The sequence below is a fragment of the Rattus norvegicus genome, chromosome 10 (genome assembly GCF_021556685.1).
Source record: "Rattus norvegicus strain SHRSP/BbbUtx chromosome 10, alternate assembly SHRSP_T2T, whole genome shotgun sequence".
NCBI lineage: Eukaryota > Metazoa > Chordata > Mammalia > Rodentia > Muridae > Rattus > Rattus norvegicus.
In genome coordinates, this window is record NC_141543.1 from 78,244,058 (window position 1) to 78,258,265 (window position 14,208).

Sequence of the window (14,208 nt, forward strand, 5' to 3'; positions counted from 1 at the left end):
AGTTGTGGTTCAGTGTACAAATTCAGGCTGGGCAGTGGATTCTAGCACTTGGGAAACAGGCAGTCAGATCCAGGGCTACACACAGAGAAACCCTATCTCAAAAAACAAAACAAACAAAAAAAGAATGTACAAATTCAGGGACAGTTTTTGAATCAAGTAGGCTGCAGTATGGCCAGGATAATTGGCCCATTTATTTTGTGATTTGTTACTAAAGGGTTTACAGAAAAGACTCTAAGGTGAAGTGACAAAATTTAGATGTTTTATGACGATGAACTAATTTTTGTGAGGTTTTTGTTTCATCTTCATTTTTGAAATAGGGTCTTGCTATATGGCTCAGGCTGGTCTAGAGTGCACTTCATAGCCAGGCTAGTCTTAAATTCTCAGTCTTTATGCCTCAGCCTCCAAGTGTCCCCCCATGTCTAGACGATAAACTCCTTTGATTAAAGGAATTGTTAATATCCCTTTCGATCCAAAGCAGATATTCCTTGGAAGTGTGTAGCTCTTATCTTTAAAAGATCCATCTCCTCTGATCTGTAGAATTTCTTCAGGGGCACCAGTTGGTTTTCAGGATCTCTGAGGTCTTATGACTCATAAGGAATAAAGACAACGCTCTGACTCAAAGCATAACTGTCCTCTGGGCTCCATAGCATAACCTTCAGTGCCTGTCCTTTGACCTAATGAGCTTGAGTAATTGTAGTACTATCAGTGCTTTTTCTGAAAAGACCTCTAGGAGTAGTCAGGATCTGTTTCTTGCCTTTTTGGGGTATTCACATCCAGAGTCTAGGCCTCTGACTGGAGCCTTACGGGAAAGGTCTTGTACAGCTTGGGGTATAGGTGATCATTTAAGAGCAGGCAGAGACTGTTGAGCTAAGAGCTGTCAGGAAGCATATACTAACAGTAGTGTCTTAGGGTTTCCATTGTTGTGCAGAGGCACCATGACCAAGGCAACTCTTATAAATAAAACATTTAATTGGGGCTGGCCTACAGTTTCAGAGGTTCAGTCCATTATCATGGAGGGAATCTTGGCAGTGGGCAGGCAGGAATGACATCTAGAAGGAAATGAGTGTTCTACATCTTGATGCAAAGGCAACCAGGAGACTCTCTTCTGCAGGCAGCTGGGAAGGAGCTTTCTTCTGTGCTGGGCAGAGTTTGAGCATAAGACCTCAAAACCCCCCCCACCCCCCACCCCCCGACACTGGCACACTTCCTCCAACAAGGCCACACCTCCTAATAGTGCAACTTCCCCGGAGGCAAGCATATGCAAGCCACTACAAGTAGGAAGGAGCAGACCAGCACTCCTAGACATAACTCCCCCTCCTCAAATTGAGGCTGGCTTGGCCCTAGCTGTCTCTGCTTTGTTCTTACGAACATTTTGAAAGAAATAAACACCTAACAAATACAGAGCAGCCACTGAGTTTAGCATATGCTTATCTTGGTCTAGTGAACATTTTATAAGAAAGTGGAAATGATGGATACTCATGATAACATGACATAGGCCAGTAGAGAAGGAGACATCTGTGGACTACTCTGCTCCTGAGAGTATGAATTCAGCATAGAGGGCTGGAGAGCAGCTCAGCAGTTAAGGGAACTTACTGCTCTTGCAGAGGTCCTGGGTTTAGATCTTACGACCTCCGTGGACACAAGGCATAAATGTAGTACTACATACATACTACATATATATACACACACACACAAATAAAATTTGAAATCTTTAAATTTGTTTTTAAAGTCAAAGTTAGGAACATAAACTCTAGAGCTGAGATTTCTTGGACTCAACCTCATTCTTCTACTTAATTCTTTTCAATTTATGAAAATTCCTTAACCTTTTCTTCACATAACCCATTTCAGTAGCCGTGCTCCCAGGCCCTCAGCTCTGGTGTTAGCGCTGTTGCTCCTCATCTGAAAACAGAAATGAAAATAGTATAGTCAGTGTCATAGGGCTGCTGTTAGGATTGTGAACATTAATTCTGAACTGATGTACATAAATATTTAACCCCTGCCACCTAGACCTCCGTGTTACCTATCATCATCCTTGTTGTTTGTTTTAAGACTGGGTCTACATATATAGTTATGGCTGGCCTGAAACTCACAGAAATGTGCCTGCGTTTGCCTTCTGAGTGCTAGTGTTAAAGGTGTACACCATCATCATCCAGCTTATTTGTGTGTGTGTGTGTGTGTGTGTGTGTGTGTGTGTGTGTGTGTGTGTGTGTGTACATTCCATAGATCTTGTGTGAAGATCAGGACAGCTTGAAGTTGTTTCTTGTCTTCAACTCAATGGGTCCTAGAAATCAAATTTAGGTCATCGGGTGTGGAGGCAAGTGCCTTAACCTATCAAACCATCTTGCTGGCCCTTTGTTTGTTTGCTATTACTGTTTGAGATTAAGTTTCATGTAATACAGTCTAGCCTTGAACTCCATGTGTGTTGCCAAGGCTGACCTTTACAAGTTTTTGCTTCCACCTCTCATGTCCTGGGATTATAGGAGTGTGCCACATAACTCCTAATGTTTTGTTTTGTTTTGAGACAGGGTCTTACTGTACAACCCTGGTTAGCCTAGAACTTGCTATGTAGTTCATCAAACTTAAAGAAGGTTTTCTGCTTGTGCTTTCTGAGAACTGAGATTGTAGGCTGTGCCAGCACATCTACTATCAATCATTTAAAAATCCTTTATCAAATGTTATTTGGGGCTTTCTTACTTGAAGAATTCCTTTTGAACTCAGAATATATAAACTAGTGACTTTCAATTTTTTCAGGAGTCAGAACCATGTAATATGATTGAGTTAAACTGGAGGAGTTTGAGATTTAGTAGGTTTGGGTTTTACCACTAGTGCTGGTCTGAGTCCTGGCCTCTGAGAGCCACTGTCCTAGAAAATGGTGTGGTCTGGAAAGGTAGGATAAGTCGCCCTCTGCTTTTGTACTGTGACAGAGCAACTGAAGCAGCAGCAGGTCTCATCCATGGTGTCACTTGAGAACACAGCACATGATCTGAATGTCACTGAAAATGGTAAGCTGATACCCAGGTCTTTATGTATGAGGTTTTTATGTAATACAGCTCTTAATAGCATAGTAGTATATGTGGGAGAGTGTGACTTAGGTTGGGTACAACTCCATTTTAATTCTGATTCTACCAGTTAATGTTGTCTGACAAACTGTTTCAATTCTGAACTTCATCTATCCTTATCTGTGAAATGGGCACAGTAGTTCCTATCTCATGATACATAGTAGCTCTGTGCACACACAGTGTCTGGTACACTAATATCATTAGCAAGTGTTGGTCCTCTTCCTTTCATAATTCTGCTGGCCAGATGAAAGGAGACAGTATTTGTAAAGTGCTTGGCATACATTAAAGGAATCAGCCTCATCCCACACAAATTCCTTCTGTGAAGTTCTACCCTTGGAACGTTTAGGAAGCAAGAAAGGGAAGTGTGTCTTAAAGTACAATTGTGGGGTTTATTTTTAGAGTTGTTTGCCTCCTCTTTTGTGTGCCTTCTTTGCTTTGCTTTGTCTAGTTCTCTGAACTTGGCACTGGCTAGGTTTCCTGTAGCTTCACCTGGCACCAGAGATCTCCCAAGACCCCAGAAGCAGCTGCTGTGAACGCTGGTGCCCTGCGGACTGCCACCTGGCCCTCTGCTCTCCTGGGAAAGTGGGGCTGTAGCATTGCAGAACAACTGATGGCCTTAATTCTTACCGTTCGTATCAAAGCATGCTCTTAAGCATTTTTCACTTTAATAAAGTTAGCTCTCTCAATTGCTTTAGATAAAAAGCATTTGGAAGAACAAGAAACCAACAGTAGTAAAGACAGCAGTTTTCTTTCCAGCAGAGAAATTCAGGATCTGGAAGACACGGAGAGGTAACAAAAAAGCTAGACTTTTGAAAGGATTTTAAAATTGCATTCATGTATATTATTTTTTATTGTATTAACAAATAAGAAACAGAATACTCTTCCTTTATTCTCCTCTCTTCATTGCTAGGATTTTATTTTATATTAGTATGTATTAATTATATAGAATAAGTCTCACAATGATGTTTTCATATATGTATACAATGTGTTTTATCATGTGCTCCTCCCATTTCCTCTCTCATTTCTCCCTCTCTCACTAGTTCCCTTTTGCCTTCCTGTCTTTTGTGGAGGGGTGTGATCTAATGAGCATCAGTAGGGTCTCTCACAGGAGCGTGAGTGAGGGGTTACTTATAGGAACACAAACACTTTACCAGTGGCTACACCATCGAAGAACATACCTCTCCTCCCCCAGGAATCATTAACCATCTAGAGATCCGCAGGGCAGGATGGGAGCTTGTGAGCTTCTTCCTCCTAATTGTTTATACTTTGTGATTAAAATACATATAATATTTAACTCATTTTTTCTTAACAAATTTAAAGTATACAGCTCAATGTTAATTATATAGTTACTATCCATGATGGTTCACTTAAAAGTTTTTAAAATATTTTTGTTTTTTTTTTTTTTTTTTCTGTTTTCTTTTTTTGAAACAGGTTCTCACTATGTAGCTTTGACTGTCCTGGAACTCATGATTTAAATGTAATTGACATGTGAGAGGAAAACATGGAGTGTTTTTCTTAATATAATAATGATATCTAAGTTCTATCCACTTTTCTGCAAATGTCATAATTTCATTCTTTTAAAAATGTGTATGTGCGAGGTTGGGGATTTAGCTCAGTGGTAGAGCGCTTGCCTAGCAAGCGCAAGGCCCTGGGTTCGGTCCCCAGCTCCGAAAAAAAGAAAAAAGAAAAAGAAAAAGAAGAAGAAGAAGAAAAAGAAGAAAAAAATGTGTATGTGCCCATGTATATACATCATTGGGGTGTGTGTGTGTGTGTGTGTGTGTGTGTGTGTGTGTGTGTGTGTGTGTGTGTGTATTATGTGCGCTTGGGTGTCTGAAGAACCCAGAAGAGAGAGCTATATATGGGGTTCTGAGAACTAAACTCAAGTCCTAAGAGCAGTAGGAGCAGTAGTGCTCTTAACTCCTAAGTAATCTTTCCACACTCCCTTGCCTTCAGTTATTTTGATATATATCCAGAAATGATCTTCCTAGATCATATGGTGTCTTAGGGTTCTGTTAGTCACAGAACTTATGGGTAGTCTCTATATTGTAAGAGAATTCGTTGGTGACTTACAGTCTGTAGTCCAACTCCCCAGCAATGATCATCAGCAACTGTGAATGGAAGTTCAAGGATCTAGCAGTGGCTCCAACCCACAAGGCAGGCAGGCAGGCAGGCAGGCAGGCAGGCAGGCAGGCAGGCAGGCAGGCAGGCAGGCAAAAAAGAGTCCCTTCCTTCCAATGTCCTTATGTAAGTCTCCAGCAGAAGGTGTGTCCCAGATTAAAGGTATGTACCACCACCGCCACTTGCTTTGTCCCAGGTGACCTTGAACTCAAAGATCTCCATGCCTTAAGCTCCTGGGATTCATAGCCACTTTGCCTTAAGATCTCCATACCAAAATCCAGTGTCTCCCAGTCTCAAGATCAGGATCAAAGGTGAGCCTTCCAATTCTGGATTGTAGTTCATTCCAGATACAGTCAAGTTGACAACCAGGAATAGCCACTACATATGGTAAATCTATTTTTAATTTCTGTAAGTAATCATCACACTGATTTCCATAGCTACTGCACCATTCTGTTCCACTCTCCTCACCTTTGCCATTTGTTAGGTCTGATATTGGCCAGGACTAGGGAGGGGTGAGTTTTACACCCTTGAGCACAATCTGAAGAGGCAGTAAAAACTTCTCTTTAAAATGTTTTTTAAAGATATATTTTATTACAACACACATACAGAGTGTTCTCTTTGAGTGTATGTTTGTATACCATACACATGCCCAAGGCTCGCAGAGTTCAGAAAAGGGCACGGATCTCCTGGAACTCCATTTACAGATGGCTGTGAGGTGTCATATGAGTGTTGGGAATCGAACCCAGGTCCTCTGGAAGAGCCGTAAATGTCCTTAACTGCTGAGTGGTCTGTAGTGGTTTGAAGAAGAATGGCTTCCATAGGTGCATATATTTGAATGCTTAGGCAATAGGAAATGGCACTGTTTAAAAGGATTAGGTGGTATGGTCTTGTTGGAGAAAGTATGTCAGTTGGGGTGGGCTTTGAGGGTTGAAAAACCCAAGCTAGGACCAGTGGCCCTTGTGGGTCCAGACATAGAACTTTCAGCCATTTCTCTTCTCCAGCACCATATATGCCTGAGTGCCACCATACTTCCCACCACAATGATAATGTAATCAAGCTCCAATTAAATGCTTTCTTTTATAAGAGTTATCGGGGTCTTGGGGTCTCTTTACAGCAATAGAACACTGAATAAGACCCTCTCTTTTTGGTTTAAATAGTATTTTAATGCAATTTAAAAAGGAGATTGAAGTTGGGACTGGAGAGAGGCTCAGAAGTTAAGAGCACTGGTTATAGTTTCAGGTGACCCTAGTTCTATTCCCAGCACCCACATGGTAGTTCACAATAGTCTCTAACTTAGTTCCAGATTTGACACCCTCACACAGACATATATGCAAGCAAAACACCATTGCAATATAAAAAATAAAAAGGAATAATTAAAAAGTTGAAGATTGAAGTTAATGCAAACGAGTTCACAATGAACAAAATAAACTTTGAAAAGAGATGAAACTTAGCCCTGTGGTGACACATGCCCCTCCCCTCATCCCACTCCTAATCTTGGCTCTGCATCTCCTGGGGAAGCCATACACGGTGGTTTCAGCAGCAGAGACTAGAAAGCCCCACTGGCAGGGCTAAGTGAGTTGTCATTTAACAAGAGGTTCATGGGGCAGGCACTGCCGGTGTAGTCACACCACCAGACTTCCACTTTGTCCATCTTCTACCACCTGTGACATGCTGGCCCCTAATACCTGCCCCCTTGTGGCCAGATGGCTGTTGTCCACACAACAGGCAAATGTAAAAAGAGGGTAGGCCAAAGGAAGATGTCACTGGAATCTGCCCCCTTTAACTTGGGAAGAAAAGCCTTTCCCAAAAGTTTCCCAGCTGACAGTTACTTATATTTCATTGTGAATCCAGTATTTCCCACTTCAAAAGCTAAGTCATTCTTTTTAAGGAAGGAACAGAGAAGCCTAAAACAGAAGCACAGAAGTAGGAGAGTCTTAAAAGCTGAGAAGGAAGTTTTTTTTTTTTATTTTTAGAGGAGACAGAAAACTAAGGGGTAGAAGGAAGAAGACTTTTTTCCTCCCTAGTGAACATTTTGGAAACCTTTGGACATTTTTACTTGTTAGATTTATGGATCATTATTTTCTGCGTTTTGTGTGTGTGATGTCTGGGAGCATACATATAAGCTGTGATCTGAGCGTGGAGGTCGAAGGAAAGCTTGTTTTTTCCCACTTTTAAATGGATTCTGGAGATTAAAGTTGCCAGGCTTATGTCTCAGGTACTTCTCCATGGAGTCGTCTCACCAGCCCTGAGATGCCTTTAATTGTAACTATTTTATCCACCTTCTCAAACCACGTTCAGCAATAAGCCATGTGGATTATCCAGGGGAAAAATGCATTGCCCCAGGTCACCTTGGTGCTGAGTGTGCTGGCACCTGTTATATTGCATGCAGGAAGACCAAAGTTGAAGTCAGCCTGGGCTTCATAGAGACCCTATTTTAAGAACAAAATAATCACCACGTTACATTTGGCTACACAGTATAAACGTTCTTTGTACTTTGACCAAGTTAGTTCCATAGCCTGGAGATGTGGTTCACTTAGTAGAGCACTTGCCTAGAATGTCTGAGGCTTTATGCCTGATCCTTAGAACCATGTAAACTCTGCCCGGCACATACCTGTAATTCTAGTATTCAGAAGGTAGAAATGGGAAGATGGAAAGTTCAAAGCCAGCCTGGGATGAGATTCTGTGTCAGAAAAAGTTAGTTATTTCTTCTTTTCCCTTTTATATTTATTTATGGAGGGAGGTGGCATGGCGAGTGTCAGAAAACAACTTGGTTCTCTCTTTCCACCACATGAGTCTCAGGGATCTAACCCAGGACATCAGGCAAATACCTTTACCCACTGAACTGTTTTACCAGAAGCTTACCAATCTGGCTAACTAGCCAGCTTGACCTGGGGATTCTCCTGTCTTTGCCTTCTAAATGCTGGGATTACAGATGGGATGACTTTTATGTAGGTTTTGGGGGTTCAGACTCAGGTCCTCAATGCTTATTTGACAAGTGCTTTGTTTACTAAACCCTTCTCCCTAGCCCTTGATCTTAATTTTTCTAAAGGGTTGACAGTACTACCCACAAGCTGGTCTTCCACAATTCTCAGTGTCTCAATGCTTTGTGAGTGGTGAGTCCTAGGCACTATTAGAATGGAAGATATTTTTTTCAAATGGAAAGTATACATTTTAGACCTTTTCAAAAATCTATCTTCTAGCCTCGGAGTTCTTATTCAGGAAAACACATAGAAAGCATGCACAGTTATAACATCATGTAGAAAACTGAATCTAATGACGTATAATTGAGACAGAGCTGACATTGGAGAGACTGATCTCAGGGTGCTGGGTTTTGTCAAGGAGCTAAAGGACTGTTTTAGTGTGCATATATGTTAGATACAAGTAACCTCTGGGAGTCTAGGTACAGTCTGACACCTTATGCTCTTTCAGTTCTTGTGGAAGCAGCAGTTTGAGGACACGTTCCCTGTGCAGCAATATGCTGTGAGGGAAAATGACTCTTGTTATTGTCTTTACTTGCCCCTGGACAGAGCTCATTCTTCTCTTGATGAGGACCTGGAAAGATTGCTGCAGTTACCTGAGGAGAACATGACACTGCTGGACCCCACCAAGGGCTCTACAAGGTTGTCTTTCCCCACTAAAGAACCATTTTCTTATGTTTCATAGGGAAAAAACATAAAAGGTCATAAAAGTCTCCATAGACTCCCAGATTCTATCTTTTTTCACCAGAAAGTACTTAGGCTTTCAAACTCTTGGAACTGTATTTTTGGTGACGGCCTTGTCCTGCTGTAGATCAGCCAGCCCTGCCACCATTTGTCCTCACTCACTGCTTCTCTTCCTCCAGCCATCTGCTCTCCCGAGACACTGATGAGCAGACTGGTATCAGAGCTCTCAGATCAGATCTTAGCCCTGTCCCCTCAACATTTTCATCAGTCATTTGAGTTAAGTCAGAAAAGGCATCTATATCAATTTTTTACATGACACAAGTGAATTAGAAGTGGATGTGAATGTGGTGCATGAGAGACTGAAAATACAAAATTACCTTGATGGGTAGAAATGTCGATCACTTTAAAAAAGATAAAAACAAAGCCACGCCAGGCATGGCTGTGGCAGATCTGTAGTTTCAGCTACTCAGAAGTCTAAGACAGGGCTTGCCCAGAAGCTCAAGTCAGCCAAGGAGCTGGCCACACCATCTCAGACAAACAAAACTAATGACACTTAAAAGATTGGTAAGTTTTAGATCCAAAAGTATACAGTGTGGAAAACCAATCCTAACTGGATAATTTTTTTTAAATTGGAAACTGCTAACTGTAATTATGCTGAAGGCAGGAAGTCTTAATTCACATACCCAGCACTCAGTTTCTGAAAAAGTCGATATAGCATTAATGCTGGATAAACAGAATTGAACTGTTCAGATCAGAGAAGTTCACCACAGGTCACACGTGCTATTGGAGGACTTCCAGGACCATTTCTAAATGGATGTCAGCAGTCAACAGAGAGGACACACAATAGACCCAGGTCTGGAAACCAGGTCATAGGAGAGCACCTGAGGAGCCAGGGAGACTCGGCCTGAAAAGAGCAGATGAGTGAGAATGTGATAGCTTCCCTCAATTCCCGGGAACACTGTGAAGTAAAGAGCATCTGCTTACTGTCTTCTGCCCTACAAGATAGAGTTGGTGAACTAGATGTTACAAAGTAACAGCTTCTTACTGGTGAAGGCCACAATCACATCGACAAGCGGCCTATCCGTTTCAACAGTGTTGCAGCTGCTCAGGTGAACTTGATGACTATGGTCTTGGGTGTTTGGATAGAAGTAGAAGATAAACATAAAGGCCTTTATCCACTCTCAGCTTCTGATTATGTTAGTGAAGGTTAAAAGAGGAAGAAGCCCCTTTTTACTCTAGGTGCCTTTACCTTCTCCCCCACCCCAGAGGTAGCTGCTTCTGCTCTTAAGGAAGCGTGCTTTACACTGTGAGATGCTAACTTAGGTTTCTCCTATCACAGAGGCCTTGAAGGAAGTGCAGACAAGGCGATAAATAAAGACTTGAAAGAGAATGCTGGTTATAGCACAGGGAAAATGCCTTTTCCCCTTTGAGACTAGCTAGTCTCGCTAGATTACTAGTATTAATGTTGAAAACAGAGTCTGATTACATAGGCTTTAGAACTAATTAGATATGTAATTTCTGTGCCTTGGTTTTCTCATCATACAATGTAGATCTAGCAGTAACTGCTTCATACAGTTCAGAAAACAAGTAGGTTAACATACATTTAAACTAGACTTGTCCGGCATGGCAACACATGCCTTTAATCCCAACACTCTGGAGACAGAGGTATGCAGATTACTGTGATGAGTTCAAGGCCAACCTGGTTTACTTAGTGAGTCCAAGGCCAGTTAGGCCTACATAGGGTAACCTGTCTCTAAGCAAATGAATAAATAATGAAAATAAAAGATAATAACTAGAGGTAAATAAAAATAAACACTTTATCTTTAAACACTTGCTCTGTAGGATCCACTAGTACTAAATACTCTATGCTTACCTCTGAACATAGTCTTATTCCCCCGAAGGTAATATATATGTTTTAATACCCCAAATCATTGTTATTAAAGGGAAGGTAATATATATGTTTTAATACCCCAAATCATTGTTATTAAAGGGAAGGTAATATATATGTTTTAATACCCCAAATCATTGTTATTAAAGGGAAGGTAATATATATGTTTTAATACCCCAAATCATTGTTATTAAAGGGAGAAAAAAACCAAAGATCAAGACATGGTTGAACAGAAGAGAAAAAAGAAAGAAGGCATCAAGCCAGAGAGAAGGAAATCAGACAGCTTTTTAGGGACTTTGGAAGAAGGTATGTGACTAGATGCAGTCTATGGTCCTTGGGCCTTGGTGACTACCAAAGCTTTTTTTTTTTTTTAAATATTTATTCATTTATTATATACAAGTACACTGTAGCTGTCTTCAGACACACCAGAAGAGGGCATCGGATCTCTTTACAGATGGTTGTAAGCCACCATGTGGTTGCTGGGAATTGAACTCAGGACCTCTGGAAGAGCAGTCAGTGCTCTTAACCGCTGAGCCATCTCTCCAGCCGACTACCAAAGCTTTTAAGAAATGTTTCCCAGGTTGGGGATTTGGCTCAGTGGTAGAGCGCTTGCCTAGGAAGCGCAAGGCCCTGGGTTCGGTCCCCAGCTCCGAGAAAAAAAAAAGAAGAAATGTTTCCCAGATGCTATACATAATCTTGCAACCTGCAATAATTTCCTTTTCCTTGAAGTTCAGCTTAGCATCTATGATAATTGCAATCAACTTCATAACAAACAGTAACATCAAATTTAAGGGTTTTTTTCTTGTTTTTTTGAGACAGGGTCTCACTCTAATCCAGCTGGCCTCAAACTCAAAGCAGTCTATCCTCTTACCTAGCTGGTGCTGTGATTGCAGGCATGGGCTAACACTCCAGGCTTTTTTGTTCTGTTTCTAAAATAAGCCGTGGGCCACCTCAATCTGTACATTGTTTGTAGAACTGTTTTGCATTTAAATGTATTCAAAAGAACTTTAAATTTAAGCTGAGCGTGGTGACACTGCCAGAGCACTCAGGAGGTAGAAGCAGGAGGATCACCCACGGATTTCAAGGCCAGTTCAGGAGAACCTGTCTAAAAGCAAAGCAAAAGCCAAGGGCTTGGAGATTGCTTAAGGGGTCTTATCACCAAGCCTGAGGGACCTATGTTTGATCCCTAGAACTCGCATAAGGGAAGAAGAGAGCCAACTCCAGGAAGTTGTCCTCTAACCTCCATATGCCTGTGTGCACATACATACACATAAATGTAAAATGCAACTTCTTAAGCATTTTAAATTTAGCTTACATGAGTGCTGAGAAAATCATATATTACAGAATTTAAATGGCATTTACAAGTATTGTAAAAGTTATTAATTAACCTTAACTTTAAAACTATTCTAATAGAGTTCCAGGCTTCTAGGGTATCTTTACAAATGATCCCCCACTTCTACGTTTACTTTACTCTGGAGTTAGATGTTCACCCTTCCAAGTCATCTAGTGTCCTTGACATCTTTTCCCTAGTCCCTTTTCATTGTCCTTTCTCTGCCCTGGTTTATGCTTTATACCTCAGAGTGCTGACCCTAGTGGACTATATATCTCACTGACTTTCTGGGCCCTGGCAGAAGATCAGAGGGCAAGAAAAATATTATTTATTTCCTTTTCCTACCTATTTGAACACCTTGCATCTGGTAACAATGGTGTCCCTCACAAGTATCCTGCCTTTCCTAGCTCCAGTTCTCCCCATCAGGTTCCAGTCACTGTCCTGCCATCTCGTCCCCACTGTTAGCTACTTTCTACTTAGGCTTCCCACAGCTGCTAGCCAGAAGAAGCTCTGTCAGTCATTGTTTGTTCCCTTAACTCTAATTATACCTTTGTGTTTAGCCACTTTGTTAGGAAATCTTTATCTGTACCAGCTCTGATTTCCTCCAGAACTTTGACTGGCATAGGGCCCAAAATATACGGACATTAACTAAGAGTGACTTCACTAGGGAGGTAACTCAGGGAATTGGGGAAGGTGGTGCAGGAACTTTTGAATTAGTGTCACTGGCACTCCCTGCTATGTCAGGCAGCTATAGGATGTTAGGAGAAGAAGCCATTAGCTGTATTTTCAGAACACATTTTGTATTTTTAGAAAGTTGCATATAGAGTAGAACAAAGAAGTAAACAGCACACTAAACTAGAGAGCGCTCCAGTGTGAGTACTGAATTCTTACTGCCCTTGACCTAGAAAGTAACCAGGCTTTCTTTTCTTTTTCTTCCTCTTGTGTTCCATCAAGATGAACTAAAACCCTGTTTTTGGAAGCGATTGGGTTGGTCCGAACCTTCCAGGTAATGAGATAGCATGTTTGTAGGTCACAGTTTGTTCTCTTTAGAGTGCATGAGCAGACTTAAAATATTTACCAGTATCTAAATAAATATCACTAACAGACTGAATTCATACCAAACTGATCAGTTTAAAGTTTATATCTATAATTGATAACTGATACCAACTTTGCTTAAATAACTGGTAGCTGTTCAAGTGAAGTTTTCATACACAGGAAGTATGAAGAATGTTGCTGCTGTCAGTTGCTTTGTAATCTTTTTGCATTTCCAAGATACATTGTTGATACTGTCTGCCTTGATTATACAGACTGAAATTCCTTTCCTATGACTTCAGTTGAATAGGAAAAGTGTGTGTGTGTGTGTGTGTGTGTGTGTGTGTGTGTGTGTGTGCACTTAGGAAATGAGCTTAATGTTAGAATGTGTGCCTGGTTTGTGTGAGGTCTGGGATGTGACCCTAAGTACTGCACAAGCATTTTTAAAAGTATATGTGAACTCAAAAAAACTTCCCTTTTTTGTCCCTTCAAATATATGCACACAGGATAATTGTGCTGGATCAGAGCGACTTGTCAGACTGATTAGAACTGGACCATGCTCGAATTGTGGCTGTGGCCTCCTTTCTTCTCTTATCCACTTCAATTGCCTCAAGGACAGTAGTTCAGTCTGTAACTCACGCTTTGTTCTGCTGCTACTATGGGCACAATAATGTGGCCCTATCATGTGTAGCATGCTTAATCATTTGTTTTAAATCAGGTTTCTGAAAACTTCAAAGTAACCATAATGGCAAACATTTTAATTGTGTTCAGAATGGCTTTTGTTTTTATTGATGTAAATTTTTGAAACCATAACTTTGTTGTATAATAAAGTGTTTACTTTCAACACCAGTTAGGTGCCAGTTGTGAAAGGTTTGTTTCTGTGCATTAGTTTGGAGGGTTGGGAAGATTGCTGAATTCCCCTTCCAGCTTGAACCAGCTTACTAGGAGACAGCAGAAGCACCCTAATGTATTTTGAATTTTCTAAGATGAACAACATCATCTCCACATATTTTAGGTTGTGCACCTCACATCATCAGGGAACTAGAATGGGCCTGTAGCAAAACCAAAATCGGTGTTTTCTCTCATTTAGCCTTTTTATTACTATGTAGAATTGTGACA

At 41.0% G+C, this 14,208-nt stretch overlaps 1 protein-coding gene across 12 annotated transcripts in view; it reads left to right on the forward strand.

Annotated features, from left to right (window-relative positions):
- The window catches only part of Tex14 (testis expressed 14, intercellular bridge forming factor), a 124,077-nt gene extending 110,139 nt beyond the window's left edge, over positions 1-13,938 (forward strand). For 2 of the 12 annotated variants that reach the window (XM_087570635.1, XM_087570634.1), the window contains exons 26-31: positions 2,925-3,002; positions 3,755-3,848; positions 8,705-8,797; positions 10,924-11,033; positions 13,012-13,063; positions 13,596-13,938. In XM_087570635.1, the coding sequence (XP_087426761.1) occupies positions 2,925-3,002; positions 3,755-3,848; positions 8,705-8,797; positions 10,924-11,033; positions 13,012-13,063; positions 13,596-13,632 (464 nt within the window). In that variant the 3' untranslated portion in view covers positions 13,633-13,938. Of the gene's footprint in view, positions 1-2,924; positions 3,003-3,754; positions 3,849-4,490; positions 4,788-8,704; positions 8,798-10,923; positions 11,034-13,011; positions 13,064-13,595 lie in introns of those variants that run through there. The other 10 variants (XM_087570636.1, XM_087570637.1, XM_087570640.1 and 7 more) reach the window with 6 other exon arrangements.
- The last annotated feature ends 270 nt before the right edge of the window (positions 13,939-14,208 follow it).